Raw genomic sequence first — 21,397 nt, 5'->3', positions numbered from 1 at the left:
ATTTAGCGGTAAAAATTCCAAAAGTGATATTTTCAAACAAATTTAAATGTTGGACGGCCTATAAGCCCTTGACACATTTTTTTCTATGATCCCTTACAGGATAACGGTGTAATTGTATCGTTAAATGGACAGCACAAGCATCGTTCAAACATAGGTAATTTTTGTAAAATTTTCTATTTTTTTGCAATATGTTTCTATAATATTAGGAATTTTATTGTCAATCTCACTCTTAACTTAAAGTCACTTTTTGACTTTTCTTTTTCCAATCTTAAGTTGGGTCCTTTTAAGTTTTTACTATTGCTTACTTGTTAGAAACCGAGATACGAAAAATGTACTACTAGATACAGTACCGTACCCGTATCCCCTGCACCTTTCTTCTCAGTGAGTGCAGCCACACTATTCGCCCATTTTTAGATTCACCAGGATAAAGGATGGGTAAAGAAGACAAACACTTGTACAAAATCAATAGTCTTTATACAGTACATACTCTATTTACATTATCCCCAAAACTATACATATTAATGATTAATCACTAATTAGGTACACATGGATTTAAGGTTCTTCCGCTAACCACTCCACAATGCAAAGGATTGACAGAAGACGAAGGTAACAATGGCGTGAATGGAATGATGTTGAATATACAAAAAGAAAACGTAATAAATAATAATACATAAAGCTATCATAATCAGCAAGATAACTAAAATTTATATGATTAAATTAAAGGATTTCAACTTATTATTTAGGTTAAATAATTGTGAAAAATAAGTATATTAAAATGAAAATGAACAGTAAATAAATTTAAGTGGCATTCAAAGTTAAAAATTGCTGGAGGTTTAAACGTCCATGCTTGGGTTTTGAAAGCAGTAAAACGTAACTTAACATGGTAAAATACCTAAAAATATCAGATATCTAAGATCAGAATTCTGAAAATACATACTGCAGGATATCTTAAGCTAATGTCCTACAGTTAAATTGTGATATTGTAGCCAATAGAAGTCGATACTGTATGTTACTTAAAAATACCAATATTTAGCTAGAGAAGAACAGAATATAAAAGCAACCCAATAAAAATTAGAAAATTTTGTGAGATGAAACAACTAGAAGAAATCATCCTACAAGTGTATATCATCTTAAAATAGTTATCAACCGATTGTAGTTAGTAATATAGGTGTAATGTAGGTCAGCAGAATGGTAATAAAAAGGAAATTTAATGAAAGTTTAATACAAACTGGTTTAAAATATGAATGATTTAGGATAGTATTATGATAGCTCTCTTTCCTTATCAAGTAATCCTAACCTAATTTATAGTTTTACCGGGGTTTCAAGTTGGTCTTTAACAGACTCAAACACAGCTCCAGTACTCTTGGCACAGATTTTAGTTTGTGCTTATAATATGTACAATCTCTTATACCTACAAAATAATTTCTGGTTTCATACACTTCCTGTACATAATCAATATAGAATTGTTGAGACAATATTTTAAGCGTTCCCTCCACTTTGAGTGTCTATCAAACGGTGTGATTATTATTTTTCAAACACAAATTTGGAATTTGTAGTTGTTCTCTTAAGCCTGATCAAGTATAATAGCATTTCATTAATAAAATTTCAAAAAAAATGTTTGAATTATAGTTAGTGCAAAGGTTTTGAATTTTTAAATCATAAATTTAAACTTACTTTTAATGTCAGTTGGCATTGTTAAGAATAAATTGACCAATTTATAAAAAAAATGCACCAAACATTGTTCACTTATACAGTTCTTATACTTTTATCGATTGTGATTCAACACAATTTAAACTGATCCATGCAGCTTTAGCAAAAGGTTAAACATATTTAACAATTTAGAATTTATATATGACACTTAGTTTTTTTTTTTTCAGTTGAAAAACACTGTAAACAGAAGAATTGACCAAAGTTAAATCATTGACTATATAACACTACTATTGCTCACTAGTGTTATATAGTCAATGGTTAAATGCAGCCCTTGTCTAGAGCTGTTCTGTACAAACTCAAAAACACTTTGGAATGCCTTTCGGAAATAGAGCAACCCCTTTGGCAAGCTTGTAAATGATAAATGGGATTGCTCTATCCAAAAGGGGTGTTTTATAAGTTGTAATTGGTGTACAATGTCTTTTACTTTACTGAACGAGTGGAATATTACATTTAAATTTTGTTTTGTATTTTTTTACAGTGTAAACATTAAAATTTCGATGGGACCTTAGTCTCGGTTTGGGCTTCATTTATTTAACTACGGTATAAAACTAAGGCCTATGTTGGATTGATGGACCCTTTAGGTTTGATCATCATCATCGCCTTCTTCAGTGTGTAATCCCATCCTCTCCATCTGAACCAGACGATACCTGAAACATGAGAAAGATCGTAACATTTTGTGTGAATAAAATAAAATCAAAATACTTTGTTTTATAAAATAACAACAAAAACACCCACACTTTACATGACTTTTTTATCAAGATGAACAATCATAGGATTCAATCGGAGATTTTTTTCCCTACCGTGGGAGTTGGTATGTATGTTACAAGGGTTGTCCGTAAAAGTGTACGGCCTTCCACAAACTTCCCACTTTAGCATATTCGTTATTTTTCATAATAATATTTACTTATATATTTTATATTCATTACTACTACAATGAGACAGTGTAATTTTGTTGCATATTTTTATCTACATATATGAGTGAAAGATTATTGTAGACTGAGTGAGGTATCTTTTGTAGCTTTGCTGACGACTAATACTATAGCTTTTTCTTTACCCAGGTGTCTAGGATTGTTTATATAAGCCCAATGATCGAGGAGAGAATTTTACCCAGAGGGAATTTTTTAGAGAATTCGACCCAATCTGGGTTGATTTTAATACAATCTAAAATAACCTAGTTTTTACAGTATCAAACCAACTACAGTAAAACTTCAATTATCCAGATCAATTCATGGATAGTCCAACATTTGGATGATTCGATAAGAAATTAAAACAATGGCACTAGGCTCATCGCCCATCCATGGATACGTCAAAACAAAATAGACATTTTACATGATGGACACAAAATTGGTACACGTTAAAATATCCAACCAAACTAATGCAATCGGCAAAAACTGCAGTTCACTTAATTTTGCTGGCTGAATTAATTTATTTCACAAACCTTGAGGTAATCTGAATACTTGGCGATTCAGATGATTGGAGTTAAGATTAATTTGAGTTCTACTGTATTTTCAAGTTATCAGGGGAGTATGATTACTCAGCCACCCAGAACACCGAGTACCTACGTGAATCTCATCTAACACTACGCAAGTACACTTTGCCGACCTTGTCTTGCTGTGATGTCCTGAGGATCGTTGAGGTAAAGACCGTTGAGTCCTCGACCGCAAGACTTCCACCACCAGCCTCCCTTCAGCATGGAGGCGCAGTTCAAGCTGGACCGATCATTGTCTCTGCAAAGAACATAGGCGTGAGAGTCTCACTCAATGCTTTACCAATGACTTCATTCTATATGTATGAGAGTACGTCTCAGTACAGTTGACTCAGTTAAACTTTAGCCCATCGTCCAATGACTCATCTGCTGGAATCAGAGGGGTTGGAAGATTAAGAAGTGGAAAAGGACCCTGAATGAGCAGTTAAAAAGGTAAGGGAACCGTAGGAATGGGTTAAGAGAAAAAAAATTATGAACATGGTACTAATTTTTCATCATGTTAAGGCTTCCAAGTCACTAACACTAACATTACAAACGTTTTCTTCTGCATTGTACCCTGAAGACCAAGTTTGTAGAGTAAGATCGTAGATAAAACATACTCCCTTGGTAGATTTGTCATCCTTATTTTATATGGAACAGCTTAATCCAATTTCATTGTTATAGTTCTGTGTGTCACATTGTAGAGGTCGTGTTTTTTAAAATTATTTGTTTCTTGTTATTTCTTTCAGTCATTAAAAACATTGTTTAACCAAATAAAACGATCAAATCATAAACAATAACTGGTCTCCTAATTATATAACCAAACAGTAAAGCACAAAATCATGAAAATAACCCTAAAATAATAGAAACAAAAATTTGTCTACACTAGTGAGCAGTGTTAACATACATGAACTAGAAACGAAAAAACAAGCTTCAAAATTTACAATGGGATGAGAAGTCTACTTGTGTTGCTTAGTCTATGGTAAGATGAATGAATTCAAGTCCTGTCCTCTTGTTTGAACCATACCGTACTCAAACTAACGGAAATAAAAATTGAAATGATTACTTTCTAAAATCCATCCTTAGACATTGAAACACTCTACATACCTGTTATAGGTGGAGAAAGGGCTGTTGTTGCTTCCGTACCAAGGATCATTTAGTGAATCGCCAGCGTTGCCTTCGTATCCATCAATCTCCAACTTGTAGTACTCGGCTTCCGAGTAGATCTTGAAGTGAGAATACTGGGCATACCTTTTAACAACAAAAACATGTTTTAGTGGTTAGGTTACGATATGAAGCTCTCATATAATTTGTTCAACTTCCCCCCAATAATTGTGTGTGTTGATGTTGTCCTAAATACTGTTCTAAATTAACAATATTTTTTTTTTTATTCTTAACATTTCTTAAAGTATGGTGTTTCTAGAGAAAAGCACTTGAACTTAACAATGTTATATACTATATATATGATAGTTTAACCTTTACCTTATTAAAATAAATTCTTGCCTGGGACGTAATTGGTACCTATCTTAAAATTAATTAAAATAAAAACCAAGACTTGTGTTTTTTTTTTAAATCAATTTTTTATTTCAGTTTTGCTTGGGTAACCTTTGATTTTCTAGACCTCTACGTAGAAATTCTAGACCTATGCCTATTTTCTAAATATAAAAAAGTAACCAAGGCACAGTGAGGTTACTTATGAAATCAGTGGTAAAATTGGATAAATGTTGTTAAATGTCTGCATGCAAGTATTTCCATATTTATGACAATTACACATTTACAATGTTTAAAGGTGGTAATAGTTTTGAACAAAACAATTAAAAAGTCGTCGATTGTAAAAAATGATTGTAAACACTTGCCTCTACAAAGAACATACTGTATTTGTAAAAATAATCTTACTCTTAATAATTTTAAAATTGTATTTATACTTTTCATATTTGCTTTTAATTGCTTCATACAACACACATTTTTAAAGGGGTTTTATATTTTTCTTTTATAAGCAATAAGCATTTCATTTCTCATTTAGTGTCATTAACAAAACATATCCAAAGTCTCCAACAGATCTAACGCTCATAAACAAAATATTGAGAGGGATATATAGACAAATATTTGTAGAGGGGGTTTGGAGAATATTGTAAAAATATAACTCAGGAAACTGTACAGGAAGGCCATATATTGGCAATGAAGAAGGAGAACTAGGTGGCTTGGTCATGTGAGAAGAAGACAGGAGGAGTGTTCAACAACAAGGGCGAGAAGAGGTCGACCAGAAGGAAGACCAAGATGAAGATGGAGTGACCAAGTGGCTGAAAATGTGAGAAGAATTGGGGGAGAAGTGTAGGACAGAGGAGTCTGGAGGCAACTTGGTGGCAAGGCCAAAAATCTTAAATTTGAGTGGCCACAGGAGTGAGTGAGTGAAAAGTTACATTTCGGTAAGTAAAAATTGTCGATAAGTTTGATAAATCACCTTTTGTTTCCCTCAAAGTCCTCCAGCTCTATCCTTAGGACATATTCCTCGTTGTTGGTTAACATGTAGATGTTCTCATTGCCCATCCAGAACTCCTTAGCAGGGTCTCCAAAGCCATTCTTGTAGTCTGCCCAATCCCTGTTGAAATTCTCTCTTGGTTCTCCCAGGTCGTCTCGCCTTTGGATTACCTGAAAGAGACAAGAGAAGAGATGATATACTTTGAACGTGTTAGCTCAGATAAAACAACAGATAGTATTTTACTCTAGGAGTACACATGTAACTACTGTGTTCAGTCGGTTATATGTAACAACTAACAAAAACTATCTTGATGTAAGCATCTAAAAATAATTACTTATAACATGAAAAAATACAAAAGATAGATCTGTGAATCCTAATGGAATAGTGCAACATGATTCTCATAAAAAAGAAGATTATTCATTTTGTTATATACATAATCAATAGTAGTATTCATATAATAAATTATACAAAGAAGCAAGACTAAAAAATATATAGGCCTATATGGAAAGATGCGGTGAATAAGCATAGAGGACTGGGGCGGCTTGAAAATTCTACCAGTGAGTAAACACCTTTACCTTTACTGCGTTTTATAAATATTTTATATGTATTGATAGCAATTTGTTAGCATTATTAATGTTCGTTCTCCACCATCAGTTTTAGAGGAAGTGGGCTAAAAAGATTTATGTACGAGTCAAAGAGGATATTAGGGGATATTAGGTTCAATTGACAGGGATTTTAAGAGCTCACATGGCAGAGGAGGCTGAAGCAGAATACAGTAATAGCAATTTGGAGAAGAAGTAAATCAGTAAATTCCTTCATGTTATAATGGCTCATGAGATTCAATAAGTGTGTGAAGCTTTAGATTTTAAATACCAGTTGTGTAACCTAATAAGAGGTGGTAAATACTCGTATCTTAATCTACTAATAAGCTTCTCTTATTGATTCTTAGCTTGATTAATGATTGTCTCTTGTCAAGGTATACTTCAATATACCTCAATATACGTTGAATCACCACATTTCAAAATAAATCAGGTTTTCCGATTTTAGATCCCCTACTGAACTGGCAGAGTTAAACTACTAACTGCAGCATAAACGTCAATACGCGTTGCTTTGGTGTATTGCGGTAGTCTTTGTTAGATGCACGGCGCTGAAAGAGACTGAAGAATGACTAAACAGATTCCTGTGTCCGGTGTAATGTAAACTAATTTGGACAAACTGGGCTCTTATTCTCGTATCGTCTTCGTCTTCTACGACAGTACCTAAAATGCTTAGTTAAATTATAATTTTGAATAAATTACTTCTCGATTCTGTGTTTTTAAAAGTTAAAAGTACCAATTTTGAGTTCGAAGATGCAATTTATAAAGTCATAAGTTAATAAATTCTGTATGTAACACGAGTAAAAAACTACCAAATAGTATTACTGAAAACTAACCATGTATTAAGTAGTGATGTCAAAAATAAAATATACTACTAAAATTGTATTTGATTCAAAAGGAGTAGCTTAAAACAGATTTTTAAAGCTACGCTTAAAAACCACCACTTCTTACTGGATCAAACATATGACCACTTCATGAAACGTTTAGCGGTAACATTTTTGTCTACATGTTATATTTTCTGCTCTCTGTATTATTTTAATCAATTGTTACAATGAAATACACAGGTAGCCCTGCAAGAAAACAATGCAGTCGTTCACAGCTCACTCGAGGACATTTCCTAACCTATATTTTACAATTTTATGAGTATTGCAAGTGTACACACTACACAGTATTTAAAGACAACATTGTTACATCGACACTGAATTTTCACGTACGATCATTACCTGTTCATTATACTACTCTGATAAATGTCGAAACACAGTACTCTTTTAGTTCTCGAAATTTTCTACCTGCTTTCATTCACCACGCACCCGCAGTTTCGCAAAGTAATTTTCAACAGCGAAAGCAAAACTGGATATTAATATCGAAACCCGAGCTCAATCACTGAACAGGTGTTTGCTGAAAACCAACAAACCGTCAACATCAGGAAGTGAGGCGCGATAAGATCAGCTGTCATTAGGCGACTTATTTACTTTATGAGACGACCAAACAGTGTAATATCTGTAATTAAACACCAGCTGTACGATTTTACTCCATAAATATCGATATGTTTAATTAATACGCGTAATCTCCATTAGTATCGCCACAGCTGAGTGGAACGAACCTGAAAGCGACTGAGATAAGCCGTTAAGCGGCTTTGGCGGATTGATTTTAGATATATATTTAATAGATGGCTTAGAAAATAGTTTGTGGCGTAAATAATTCTGTATTTAAACTAGTGATGGTCAAAACCAGAAATTTCGAATCTCAAAACCGAAACCGAAACTTAAAAATCGAATCCCGAATCTCGAATCTCAAAACCTAAACGCGAAACTTTTTTTACTTAGCTGGTTACAAAGGTCAAGGTTACAAAAAATACAGGTAATAATAAAATGTTAAGTATGCAATAAAAACTAAAAGAGATCGACCCTGACATATCATAAATATGTGACTGATGATCTTAAATAAAACCCAATAAAACATATTTTTTTTTATAAACAACCAACATGAAAATATATAAAACTCCTAACACCAACATAAATATGAATATTAGATTAATTAGATCATATAGTGGTCAATATTTTGTTGGGTTTAATAAATATTTATATGAAATGAAACTTAATCGCACATCCTTCCAGTTATAGTATTTAAGATGCCTTTTGAAGTTCAGATTAGCCTAAAATTTACTTGTTTCATTACTGTTGATGGTGATGTTTGTCTATTGCTACGAGCTTGTGAGGAACAGTGTTAAAAACAATAATAAAGACAAAAAATAATTTCAGCAGTTTCAAAAAACACTGCAAAATTCTTCAATTTCGAAACTTTTGAATCTCGAAACTCGGTGATCGAATCTCGAAACCGAAACTTTTCCCAAGTTTTGATGGTTTTGAGATTTGAGATTTGGTTTTGACACATCACTAATTTAAACCTTAAACAGGTTAACACAATCATAAAAATATAGTAGGTACACAAGTAAAACCAATCTTTTCTTTCTTATAATCCTTGAGCATTAATTTTACAGCTTGCGCTTTTGCTCTTTGGTTGAGGTTGAAATATGAGCGGCCAGTTATATTTTACACAAGTATTGAATGGTTTAAATAGTTGTAGTAGAGTGAAATAAGTTAAATGTTAGTAAAACGATAAGATAATACATAACAAAACGCACACACTACTTGAATCGGAGATCAACATATCTGAAAGTAGGTTTAATGTGTATATATGAAAAATTCAATGAATGTAGGCCTACGTTTGTCTTTTATGCGTACCTAATCCATTACTACCAAGCCGTCCAACGATCGCTGTGAACTGAAGAATATTTCAAGCAAATCTTTGCAATCCTTGCAAAATCATCGCTCTTTTCCCGATTATAAAACCCCCTAGGACTTTGCTTCAGGCTTTCAAAACTAGCATTTACCTTTGGATAAGTGGACATCCCAATTAAATCCATATTAATATACAACCGCATGTGTAACTGACTGACTCACTGATCAGGTATACTAAAGATTGGGCACTTCTAGAGTAGCTAGGGAGCTGAAATTTTCGGTGGAGGTCCGTATGGGTCCCAGACCACCAGGAAAATCCCAAAAAGTTACATTTTCAAAATGCAACCCCCCCAAAAAAATTCCATTAAAAACGCCCTTTTTTGGGAAAAACATGTTTTTTTAAAACGGATGTAGCTCGAAAACGGTAAGAGCTAGAATCGATTTGAGGAAAAATCGTGAGTTTGGAATTAAATTTTCTACAAGAAAGTTTTGTCAGAGAAGGCGTCATATCGAAATTCGCACTCCTTCACCTTAAAAAAACGCTCTACTTCCAAAAATGGTGAAAATTCTCGATTTTTTTTTAGTGTTTTTAATTTTTAAAACGACTTTTCGCACGTATATTTGTACTTTTTAAGCTCTCAACGTTGAAAGGAAAGTCCCTAGAGTGACCTTCTATAACTTAAACCTACTAAAAAAAATTCAAAATGGCGGATTTTCGATTTATAAGTTCGTTTTTAACGTATTTCTTATGGAAAATTAACATGTAACGACAAGCAAACTAGAAGTAAACGTCAGTAGGTGAAATATGGGCGTTTGGCGACAGAAAAAGCATTTTTGTCACTTCTAGAGTAGCTACGGAGCTGAGATTTTGTGTAAAGGTTTGTCTGGGTACCAAGACACCCAGAAGGTCCCAAAATTTGGTTTTTCCAACTGAAACCCGCCAAAAGTAATTCCGTAAAACCCTAGTTTTTTTCGGGAAAAACATGTTTTTTTTAAACTGCTGTAGCTCGAATACGGTAAGAGCTAGAAACGATTTGAGGGAAAATCGTAGGTTCAGAATTAAATTTTCTACAAGACAGTTTTCTCCAAGAAGGAGTCATATCGAAAATCTTACTCCTACACCTTCAAAAAACGCTCTACTTCCAAAAATTTTGAAAATCCTTGATTTTTTTGGTGTTTTTAATTTATAAAACGACTTTTTGTACATATATTTGTACTTTTTATGGTCTTAACGTTAAAAAGAAAGTTCCTTGAGTGACCTTCTATAATTTCAACGTACTAAAAAATTAAAAATGGCGGGTTTTCATTCAAAAAGGTAGTTTTTAACGTTTTTTTTAACGTATTCCAATCCCTATCCAACCCCCTCTCTTTCATCCCCAATAAAATTTTTAAATTTATGACAATAGCTAATTTGATACAAAAAGGTGAGTGAGCGTAGCGAACGAGCTCACCTGAAGGCAAGTGAGCGCAGCGAACGAGCTCCAAACTAAAGGTGAGTGAGCGCAGCGAACGAGCTCCAACCTAGAGGTGAGTGAGCGTAGCGAACGAGCTAAACTGACGGCAAGTGAGCGCAGCGAACGAGCTCCAACCTAAAAGTGAGTGAGCGTTGCAAACGAGCTCCAACCTAAAGGTGAGTGAGCGTAGCGAACGAGCTAACCTGAAGGCAAGTGAGCGCAGCGAACGAGCTCCAACCTAAAGGTGAGTGAGCGTAGCGAACGAACTAACCTGAAGGCAAGTGAGCACAGTGAACGAGCTAACCTGAACGAGCTCCAACCTAAAGGTGAGTGAGCGTAGCGAGCGAGCTAACCTGAAGGCAAGTGAGCGCAGCGAACGAGCTACACCCTAAAGGGGAGTGAGCGTAGCGAACGAGCTAACCTGAAGGCAAGTGAGCGCAGCGAACGAGCTCCAACCTAAAGGTGAGTGAGCGTAGCGAACGAACTAACCTGAAGGCAAGTGAGCACAGTGAACGAGCTAACCTGAACGAGCTCCAACCTAAAGGTGAGTGAGCGTAGCGAACGAGCTTACCTGAAAGCAAGTGAGCGCAGCGAACGAGCTCCAACCTAAAGGTGAGTGAGTGTAGCGAACGAACTTCAACCAGGATTTGATTGAGCCGTGCGTTTAGTTTAATTTTTTCCCCATCTCCAACCCAAATTCGTGTTTAAACCTGAAATTTTACCTTATTTTCCCTATTTTATGTGATTTTTACTGCGCAAGGGGTCCATTCTTTATGCCGTGATTTGTACCAACCCCCTACCCTCTTTGTAAATTACCTAGCAGATGTATTCACAAATAAAGTCCTGTCCCACGAGGAACAATATCACTTACCCCCAACAGGTGAGTGAGCGTAGCGACAGAGCTAACCTGAAGGCAAGTGAGCGTAGCGAACGAGTTCCAACCCAAAGGTGAGTGAGCGTAGCGAACGAGCTAACCTGAAGGCAAGTGAGCGTAGCGAACGAGTTCCAACCTAAAGGTGAGTGAGCGTAGCGAACGAACTTCAACCAGGATTTGATTGAGCCATGCGTTTAGTTTTTATCACAGCTACTATTAAAGGGGGGCCTGGGGGGCGGAGTAAATATTGTTACCTCCTCAATCCCTTTGTATTGTAACGTTATATAATTGTGTCTAAATATAGGTTTACAGTAAATGCCTTAGAACATTTTTGTATTAGAGCACCAAACACACATCGAGCCTCTAATATTTTTGGGCTTGTTTAATCACCCCCTTAAAAATACTCCTTAAGAATTACCTAGCAACTGCAAAGTAATCATTATATTAAAACGCAGAAAATATTCCTAAACAAAATTCTGTCCCCCAAGGAACATTCCCACTGACCCCCAACCAAAAAAGGGGGCCTGGGGGCGGAGCCCCCAGCGAGCACAAGGCGAGTCTATATTATATACAGCCCCTTGTGTAACTGACTGACTGACTGATTCATCAGGTATACAAATCTTTGGGCACTTCTAGAATAGCTAGGAAGCTGAAATTTTTTGTGGAGGTCCGTCTAGGTCCCAAACCGCCAGGAAAATCCCAAAAAGTTACATTTTCAAATTACAACCCCCCCAAAAAAATTCCATTAAAAACGACTATTTTTTGGAAAAACACGTTTTTTTAAAACAGCTGTAGCCCGAAAACGGTAAGAGCTAGAATCGATTTGAGGAAAAATCGTGAGTTTGGAATTAAATTTTCTACAAGACACTATTAAGCGTTTTTCCAAAATCGCACTCCTTCACCTTCAAAAATCGCCCTACTTCCAAAAATTGTAAAAATTCTTGATTTTTTTAAGTGTTTTTAATTTTTAAAATGACTTTTCGCACATATATTTCTACTTTTAATGCTCCCAACGTTGAAAGGAATGTCCCTAGAGTGACCTTCCATAATTTTAACCTACAAAAAAAATTCAAAATGGCGGATTTTCAATCAAAAAGATCGTTTTTTTAATGTATTTCTTATGGATAATTAACATGCTACGACAAGCAAACTAGAAGTAAACGTGAGTAGGTGAAATATGGGCGTTTGGCGACAGAAAAAGCATTTTTGTCACTTCTAGAGTAGCTACGGAGCTGAAATTTTTTGTAAAAGTTTGTCTGGGTACCAAACCACCCAGAAAGTCCCAAAATTTAGTTTTTCCAACTGAAACCCACCAAAAGAAATCCTTTAAAACCCTAGTTTTTTTTGGGAAAAACATGTTTTTTAAAACTGCTGTAGCTCGAAAACGGTAAGAGCTAGAAACGATTTGAGGGAAAATCGTAGGTTCAGAATCAAATTTTCTACAAGACAGTTTTCTCAAAGAAGGGCTCATATCGAAAATCTGACTCCTTCACCTTCAAATAACGCCCTACTTCCAAAAATTGTAAAAACTCTTGATTTTTTAAGTGTTTTTATTTTTTTAAACGACTTTTCGTACATATATTTGTACCTTTTATGGTCCCAACGTTGAAAACAAAGTCCCTTGAGTGACCTTCTATAATTTGAACGTACTAAAAAAATTAAAAATGGCGGGGTTTCAATCAAGAAGGGAGTTTTTAAAGATTTTTTTAACGTATTCCAATCCCATTCCACCCCCTCTCTTTCATCCCCATTAAAATTTTTAAATTCATGACAATAGCTAATTTGCAACCAAAAGGTGAGTGAGCGTAGCGAACGAGCTAACCTGAAGGCAAGTGAGCGCAGCGAACGAGCTCCAACCTAAAGGTGAGTGAGCGTAGCGAACGAACTAACCTGAAGGCAAGTGAGTGCAGCGAACGAGCTCCAACCTAAAAGTGAGTGAGTGTAGCGAACGAGCTAACCTGAAGGCAAGTGAGCGCAGCGAACGAGCTCCAACTTAAAGGTGAGTGAGCGTAGCGAACGAGCTAACCTGAAGGCAAGTGAGCGCAGCGAACGAGCTCCAACCTAAAGGTGAGTGAGCGTAGCGAACGAGCTAACCTGAAGGCAAGTGAGCGCAGCGAACGAGCTCCAACCTAAAGGTGAGTGAGCGTAGCGAACGAACTTCAACCAGGATTTGATTGAGCCATGCGTTTAGTTTAATTTTTATCCCATCTCCACCCCAAATTCGTGTTTAAACCTGAAATTTTACCATATTTTCCTTATTTTCAGTGAATTTTACTGCGCAAGTGGTTTATTCTTCATGCCGATAATTTTCACCAACCCCCCGCCCCCGAAGGGGGCCTAAGATTATTTTAAATATTATTTTACCTCACTCGAACTCCTAAAACTTTATATCGATGCTTATTGATGTTAAGAGTGTTTTAGAGGTTGTGACTTGGCAAATTTAATTTATCGTAGCACCGGGGCTACATCGAGACTTTTTCATCTTCACTTCTTCACCCCCAAATTCATGCTTAAACTTGAAATTTTGCCATTTTTCCTTGTTTTTTGGGGGGTTGGCTGCCCTGGAGTAGGTTAAAATCCTTTTTGGGTACGTTTGACCTATTACTTGCTTTTTAATATGCCTAATGTTCATCCTAAACCGATTTCGGAATTTTCACTCACCCTACTTAACCCTCCAATTTGGGGGGATAATTTCAGTTAAAATAAAAAATCCCGATTTTTAAGATTCTCGCCAATTAGAAATTAAATAAACGCAAGATTATATATAAACAAACAAATGTTTTGTATACAAAATTTTATGGTGTACATTTTGTTCCATGGCGCCTTTCACCTATCTATACTCCAACCCACTCAAAAAACCCCATTTCGATAGTTGTGTCCTTGGAATTACACGTATTCGTTATAAAAAATTTACATGCTTATACACGCAAACGAGATCTAAATGTAAGTAGGTGAATGATGGATATTTAGACAAATCTCATGCTAACCCCCCCTCTTTCATCCCCATTAATAAAATTTTACCATTAGCAACAGGGTGCAGCACTATTATTTTTTTTAATTTGTGACAATAGCTAATTTGCAACCAAAAGGTGAGTGAGCATAGCGAACGAACTAACCTGAAGGCAAGTGAGCGCAGCGAACGAGCTCCAACCTAAAGGTGAGTGAGCGTAGCGAACGAGCTTACCTGAAGGCAAGTGAGCGCAGCGAACGAGCTCCAACATAATAGTGAGTGAGCGTAGCGAACGAGCTAACCTGAAGGCAAGTGAGCGCAGCGAACGAGCTCCAACCTAAAGGTGAGTGAGCGCAGCGAACGAGCTCCACCTAAAGGTGAGTGAGCGTAGCGAACGAACTTCAACCAGGATTTGATTGAGCCATGCGTTTAGTTTAATTTTTTTCCCATCTCCACCCCAAATTCGTGTTTAAACTTGAAATTTGACCTTATTTTCCCTTTTTTTGGCGATTTTTACTGCGCAAGGGGTCCATTCTTCATGCCGATAATTTTTACCAACCCCCCGCCCCCGAAGGGGGCCTAAGATTATTTTAAAATATTATTTTACCTCACTCTAACTCCTAAGACTTTTTATCGATGCTTATTGATGTGAAGAAAGTTTTAGAGGTTGTGACTTAGCAAATTTAATTCATCATACCACCGGCCCTACATGGAGACTCTAACATGTCAAGACTGGTTTGGTTTGTACTAAACAACCCCTCTACTTCACAACTGCCAAGTTATCACTACGTCTTTTACGCAAAAAGCAAAAATGTTTCCGGACAACATCCTGTCCCCCGTGAACATTTCTCATCACGGCTACTATTAAAAGGGGGCCTGGGGGCGGAGCCCCCAGCGAGCACAAGGCGAGTCTAATTAACTATACAGCCCGATGTGTAACTCACTCACTCAATGGGGATACAAATTCTAGACCACTTCTAGAATAGCTAGAGATCTGAAATTTGGCACACTTGTAGGTCTTGGGCCCAAACCCACGGGAAAATCCTAAAAAGTTGCATTTTTTAACATTAACCCCCCCGTAATCTCGAATTTCCCCCCCTTGTTATTCTTATGGGAAATAACATTGAAAATTCCCGACTTTGGTATGGTCATATGAATCGTTTAGAAACGTGCTAGAGACTTCAAATTTGCGTAGTATTGTAGTAAGAGACCTTACATTACCGGTGGAATATGCAAAAGTCCCATTTTCAAATTTTAACCCACCCAAAAATCCAAAATGGCGGACCTCTGAAAACGAAAAACACTTTTTTTTTCAACCGGATGTAGCTCGAAAACGGTAAGAGCTAGAAAAGATTTGAAAGAATCTTAGCGAAAGGAAATTAAATTTTCTACAAAACCCTCTTAGGCGTTTTCTAAAAATCGCATTTCTTCAGCTTCAAAAAACGCCCTACTTTCAAAATTTGGTAAATTTGTATTAAATTTTTACCGGTTTTCGCCATTTTTTCATACTTAAATAATTTTTTTTTCACAAATTATTATTGCTTTGTATTTTCCTTACTTTACTTTAAATTTTACTCATGACATGTTTTTTCGTAACTTTACTCCTTGACCCCCAAAACTTAATTTTAATCTCAAAATTTGAAGGTTTTTTGCCACTTTTACGAGCCCCATGTTATTCTTATGGAGAATAAGATTGAAATTTAATGACTTTGGTATGGTCATATGAATCGTTTAGAAACGTGCTAGAGACTTGTAATTTGGTAGTATTGTAGTAAGGGATTATAAGCTAATGGTGAAATTTTCAAAAGTCCCATTTTCAAATTTTAAGCCCCCCAAAAATCCAAAATGGCGTACCTCTGAAAACAAAAAAACACACTTTTTTCAACCGGATGTAGCTCGAAAACAGTAAGAGCTAGAAAAGATTTGAAAGAATCTTAGCGAAAGGAAATTAGATTTTCTACATAACCCTCTAAGCGTTTTCCGGAAATCTCACTCCTTCAGCTTCAACAAACGCCCTACTTTCAAAATTTGGTAAATTTCTTTCAAATTTTTACCAGTTTTCGCTATTTTTTCATACTTAAATAATTCCTTTTCGCAAATATTATTATTGCTTCGTATTCTCCTTACTTTACTTTAAATTTTACACTTTACGTGTTTTTTCGTAACTTTACTCCTTGACCCCCAAAACTTAGGTTTAATGTCAAAATTTGAAAATTTTACGAGCCCCATGTTATTCTTATGGAGAATAACATTTACCCTATAAAAACCACCATAAATCCCCGTTCCCATGGTCCGTTCATGCTATAGATTTACTCTGGTTTACTTAAGGTTTTATCCTCCTATCGTATTTACAACCCCCCCCAAATATTAAATCCCCCCCAATGTTATTCTTACAGGTGCATAATTCTAAATCACGTTTACCCATTTCTAGAATGACTAGATCTGAAATTTGGCATGATTGTAGATCTTGCGCCCTTTCCGAAAAGTGAAATTTTACAAATATAACTCCCCCCCACGAAATATAGAATCCCCCCAATGTTATTCCTACAGGTGCATCGGTCTAAATCAATTTTACCCACTTCTAGATTAGCTAAAGATCTGAAATTTGGCTCAATTGTAGGTCTTGCGCCATTACCCATTTGTATTTACCCCCAACCAAAAAGGGGGCCTGGGGGCGTCGTATTTTCAACCCCCCCCCAAATATTAAATCCTCCCCCCCTAATGTTATTCTTACAGGTGCATAAGTCTAAATCACGTTTACCCATTTCTAGATTTACTGGATATCTGAAATTTGGCATGATTGTTGATCTTGCGCCCTTTTCGAAAAGTGACATTTTACAAATATAACTCCCCCCCACGAAAATTAGAATCCCCCCCAATGTTATTCCTACACGTACATCGGTCTAAATCAATTTTACCCACTTCTAGATTAGCTAAAGATCTGAAATTTGGCTCAATTGCAGGTCTTGCGCCATTACCCATTTCTTTTTACCCCCAACCAAAGAAGGGGGCCTGGGGGCGGAGCCCCCAGCGAGCCAAAGGCGAGTCCATATTAATATACAACCGCATGTGTAACTGACTGACTCACTGATCAGGTATACTAAATATTGGGCACTTCTAGAATAGCTAGAGAGCTGAAATTTTCGGTGGAGGTCCGCATGGGTCCCAGACCACCAGGAAAATCCCAAAAAGTTACATTTTCAAAATGCAACCCCCCCAAAAAAATTCCATTAAAAACGCCCTTTTTTGGGAAAAACATGATTTTTTAAAACAGCTGTAGCTCGAAAACCGTAAGAGCTAGAATCGATTTGAGGAAAAATCGTGAGTTTGAAATTAAATTTTCTACAAGACAGTTTTGTCAGAGAAGGCGTCATATCGAAATTCGCACTCCTTCACCTTCAAAAAACGCTCTACTTCCAAAAATTGTAAAAATTCTTGATTTTTTTAAGTGTTTTTAATTTTTAAAACGACTTTTCGCACGTATATTTCTACTTTTTATGCTCCCAACGTTGAAAGGAAAGTTCCTAGAGTGACCTTCTATAACTTTAACCTACTAAAAAAAATTCAAAATGGCGGATTTTCAATCAAAAAGATCGTTTTTTAACGTATTTCTTATGGAGAATTAACATGCGTCGACAGGCAAACTAGACGTAAACGTCAGTAGTTAAAATATGGGCGTTTGGTGACACAAAAAAACATTTTTGTCACTTCTAGAGTAGCTAGGGAGCTGAAATTTTTTCTGAAGGTTTGTCTGGGTACCAAACCACCCAGAAAGTACCAAAATTTATTTTTTTTCAACCGAAACCTACCAAAAGAAATCCCTTATAACCCTAGTTTTTGCGAAAAACACGTTTTTTTAAAACTGCTGTAACTCGAATACGGTAAGAGCTAGACACGATTTGAGGGAAAATCGTAGGTTCAGAATTAAATTTTCTACAAGACAGTTTTCTCATAGAAGGGGTCATATCGAAAATCTGACTCCTTCACCTTCAAAAAACGCTCTAACTCCAAAAATTGTGAAAATTCTCGATTTCCTTACGTGTTTTTGATTTTTAAAACGACTTTTGACTCGTGAGCGTAGCGAACGAGCTCCAACCTAAAAGTGAGTGAGCGTAGCGAACGAGCTAAGCTCAAGGCAAGTGAGCGCAGCGAACGAGCTCCAACCTACAGGTGAGTGAGCGTAGCGAACGAGCTAACCTGAAGGCAAGTGAGCGCAGCGAACGAGCTCCAACCTAAAGGTGAGTGAGCGTAGCGAACGAGCTAACCTGAAAGCAAGTGAGCGCAGCGAACGAGCTCCAACCTAAAAGTGAGTGAGCGTAGCGAACGAGCTAACCTGAAGGCAAGTGAGCGCAGCGAACGAGCTCTAACCTAAAAGTGAGTGAGCGTAGCGAACGAACTAACCTGAAGGCAAGTGAGCGCAGCGAACGAGCTAACCTGATGGCAAGTGAGCGCAGCGAACGAGCTCCAACCTAAAGGTGAGTGAGCGTAGCGAACGAACTTCAACCAGGATATGATTGAGCCATGCGTTTAGTTTAATTTTTTTCCCATCTCCACCCCAAATTCGTGTTTAAACCTGAAATTTTACCTTATTTCCCCTATTTTTGGTGATTTTTACTGCGCAAGGGGTCCATTCTTGTCAAGGTCATTCTTGTCCATCACCATGTCAAGACTGGTTAGGTTTGCACTACTATGGCATACTTCGCAACTGCCAAGTTATCACTACGTCTTTTACGCAAAAATGTTTCCGGACAACATCCTGTCCCCCGTGAACATTTCTCATCACGGCTACTATTAAAAGGGGGCCTGGGGGCGGAGCCCCCAGCGAGCACAAGGCGAGTCTAAATACTATACAATCCGATGTCTATATTATATACAGCCCCTTGTGTAACTGACTGACTGACTGACTGATTCATCAGGTATACAAATCTTTGGGCACTTCTAGAATAGCTAGGAAGCTGAAATTTTTTGTGGAGGTCCGTCTAGGTCCCAAAGCACCAGCAAAATCCCAAAAAGTTACATTTTCAAAATGCAACCCCCCCAAAAAAATTCCATTAAAAACTCCCTTTTTTGGGAAAAACACGTTTTTTTAAAACGGCTGTAGCTCGAAAACGGTAAGAGCTAGAATCGATTTGAGGAAAAATCGTGAGTTTGGAATTAAATTTTCTACAAGACACTATTAAGCGTTTTTCGAAAATCGCACTCCTTCACCTTCAAAAAACGCCCTACTTCCAAAAATTGTAAAAATTCTTGATTTTTTTAAGTGTTTTTAATTTTTTAAATGACTTTTCGCACATATATTTCTACTTTTAATGCTCCCAACGTTGAAAGGAATGTCCCTAGAGTGACCTTCCATAATTTTAACGTACAAAAAAAATTCAAAATGGCGGATTTTCAATCAAAAAGATCGTTTTTTTAATGTATTTCTTATGGAGAATTTACATGCTACGACAAGCAAACTAGAAGTAAACGTGAGTAGGTGAAATATGGGCGTTTGGCGACAGAAAAAGCATTTTTGTCACTTCTACAGTAGCTACGGAGCTGAAATTTTTTGTAAAAGTTTGTCTGGGTACTAAACCACCCAGAAAGTCCCAAAATTTAGTTTTTCCAACCGAAACCCACCAAAAGAAATCCCTTAAAACCCTAGTTTTTTTGGAAAAAACACGTTTTTTTAAAACTGCTGTAGCTCGAAAACGGTAAGAGCTAGAAACGATTTGAGGGAAAATCGTAGGTTCAGAATTAAATTTTCTACAAGACACTTTTCTCAAAGAAGGGGTCATATCGAAAATCTTACTCCTTCACCTTCAAAAAACGCCCTACTTCCAAAAATTTAGAAAATTCTTGATTTTTTTGGTGTTTTTAATTTATAAAACGACTTTTCGTACATATATTTGTACTTTTTATGGTCTTAACGTTGAAAAGAAAGTTCCTTGAGTGACCTTCTATAATTTCAACGTACTAAAAAAATTTAAAATGGAGGGTTTTCATTCAAAAAGGTAGTTTTAAACGATTTTAAACGCTTTTAAAGGTGAGTGAGCGTAGCGAACGAGCTAACCTGAAGGCAAGTGAGCGCAGCGAACGAGCTCCAACCTAAAGGTGAGTGAGCGCAGCGAACGAACTTCAACCAGGAAAAGTGAGTGAGCGTAGCGAACGAGCTCCAACCTAAAGGTGAGTGAGCGTAGCGAACGAACTTCAACCAGGATTTGATTGAGCCATGCGTTTAGTTTAATTTTTTTCCCAACTCCACCCCAAATACGTGTTTAAACCTTAAATTTTACTTTATTTTCCCTTCTATAATTTCAACGTACTAAAAAAATTTAAAATGGAGGGTTTTCATTCAAAAAGGTAGTTTTAAACGATTTTAAACGCTTTTAAAGGTAAATGAGCGTAGCGAACGAGCTAACCTGAAGGCAAGTGAGCGCAGCGAACGAGCTCCAACCTAAAGGTGAGTGAGCGCAGCGAACGAACTTCAACCAGGAAAAGTGAGTGAGCGTAGCGAACGAGCTCCAACGTAAAGGTGAGTGAGCGTAGCGAACGAACTTCAACCAGGATTTGATTGAGCCATGCGTTTAGTTTAATTTTTTTCCCAACTCCACCCCAAATACGTGTTTAAACCTTAAATTTTACTTTATTTTCCCTAATTTTGGTGGTTTTGACAGGGCATGGGTCCATTTTTCATGCCGATAATTTTTACCAACCCCCCGCCCCCGAAGGGGGCCAAAGATTATTTAAAAATATTATTTTACCTCACTCTAACTCCTAAGACTTTATATCGATGCTTATTGATGTGAAGAAAGTTTTAGAGGTTGTGACTTAGCAAATTTAATTTATCATAGCACCGGCCCTACATCCAGACTCTAACATGTCAAGACTGGTTTGGTTTGCACTAAACAACCCCCCTATGGAATACTTCGCAACTGCAAAGTTATGACTACGTCTTTTACGAAAAAATGTTTCCGGACAACATCCTGTCCCCCGTGACAATTTCTCATCACGGCTACTATTAAAAGGGGGCCTGGGGGCGGAGCCCCCAGCGAGCACAAGGCGAGTCTAAATAACTATACAGCCCGATGTGTAACTCACTCACTCACTCACTCACGGGGGATACAAATGTTTGAGCACTTCTAGAAT

General features: G+C 36.7%; 1 protein-coding gene across 1 annotated transcript in view; it reads right to left on the bottom strand.

The window, feature by feature from the left end:
• Positions 1 to 452: 452 nt before the first annotated feature.
• Positions 453 to 21,397, bottom strand: part of LOC128994260 (angiopoietin-related protein 1-like) — a 242,582-nt gene continuing 221,637 nt past the window's right edge. Inside the window, exons 4-7 of the mRNA XM_054418674.1 lie at positions 5,637 to 5,824; positions 4,283 to 4,426; positions 3,313 to 3,437; positions 453 to 2,357 (exon numbers count right to left, since the gene is read on the bottom strand). Of these exons, the coding sequence (XP_054274649.1) occupies positions 2,266 to 2,357; positions 3,313 to 3,437; positions 4,283 to 4,426; positions 5,637 to 5,824 (549 nt within the window). The 3' untranslated portion in view covers positions 453 to 2,265. The remainder of the gene's footprint in view (positions 2,358 to 3,312; positions 3,438 to 4,282; positions 4,427 to 5,636; positions 5,825 to 21,397) is intronic.

This window comes from Macrosteles quadrilineatus, unplaced genomic scaffold, assembly GCF_028750875.1.
Source record: "Macrosteles quadrilineatus isolate MER2022 unplaced genomic scaffold, UCM_ALF_1.0 Scaffold_5__1_contigs__length_97177068, whole genome shotgun sequence".
Lineage (NCBI taxonomy): Eukaryota > Metazoa > Arthropoda > Insecta > Hemiptera > Cicadellidae > Macrosteles > Macrosteles quadrilineatus.
This window is presented reverse-complemented; position numbering and strand designations above follow the sequence as displayed.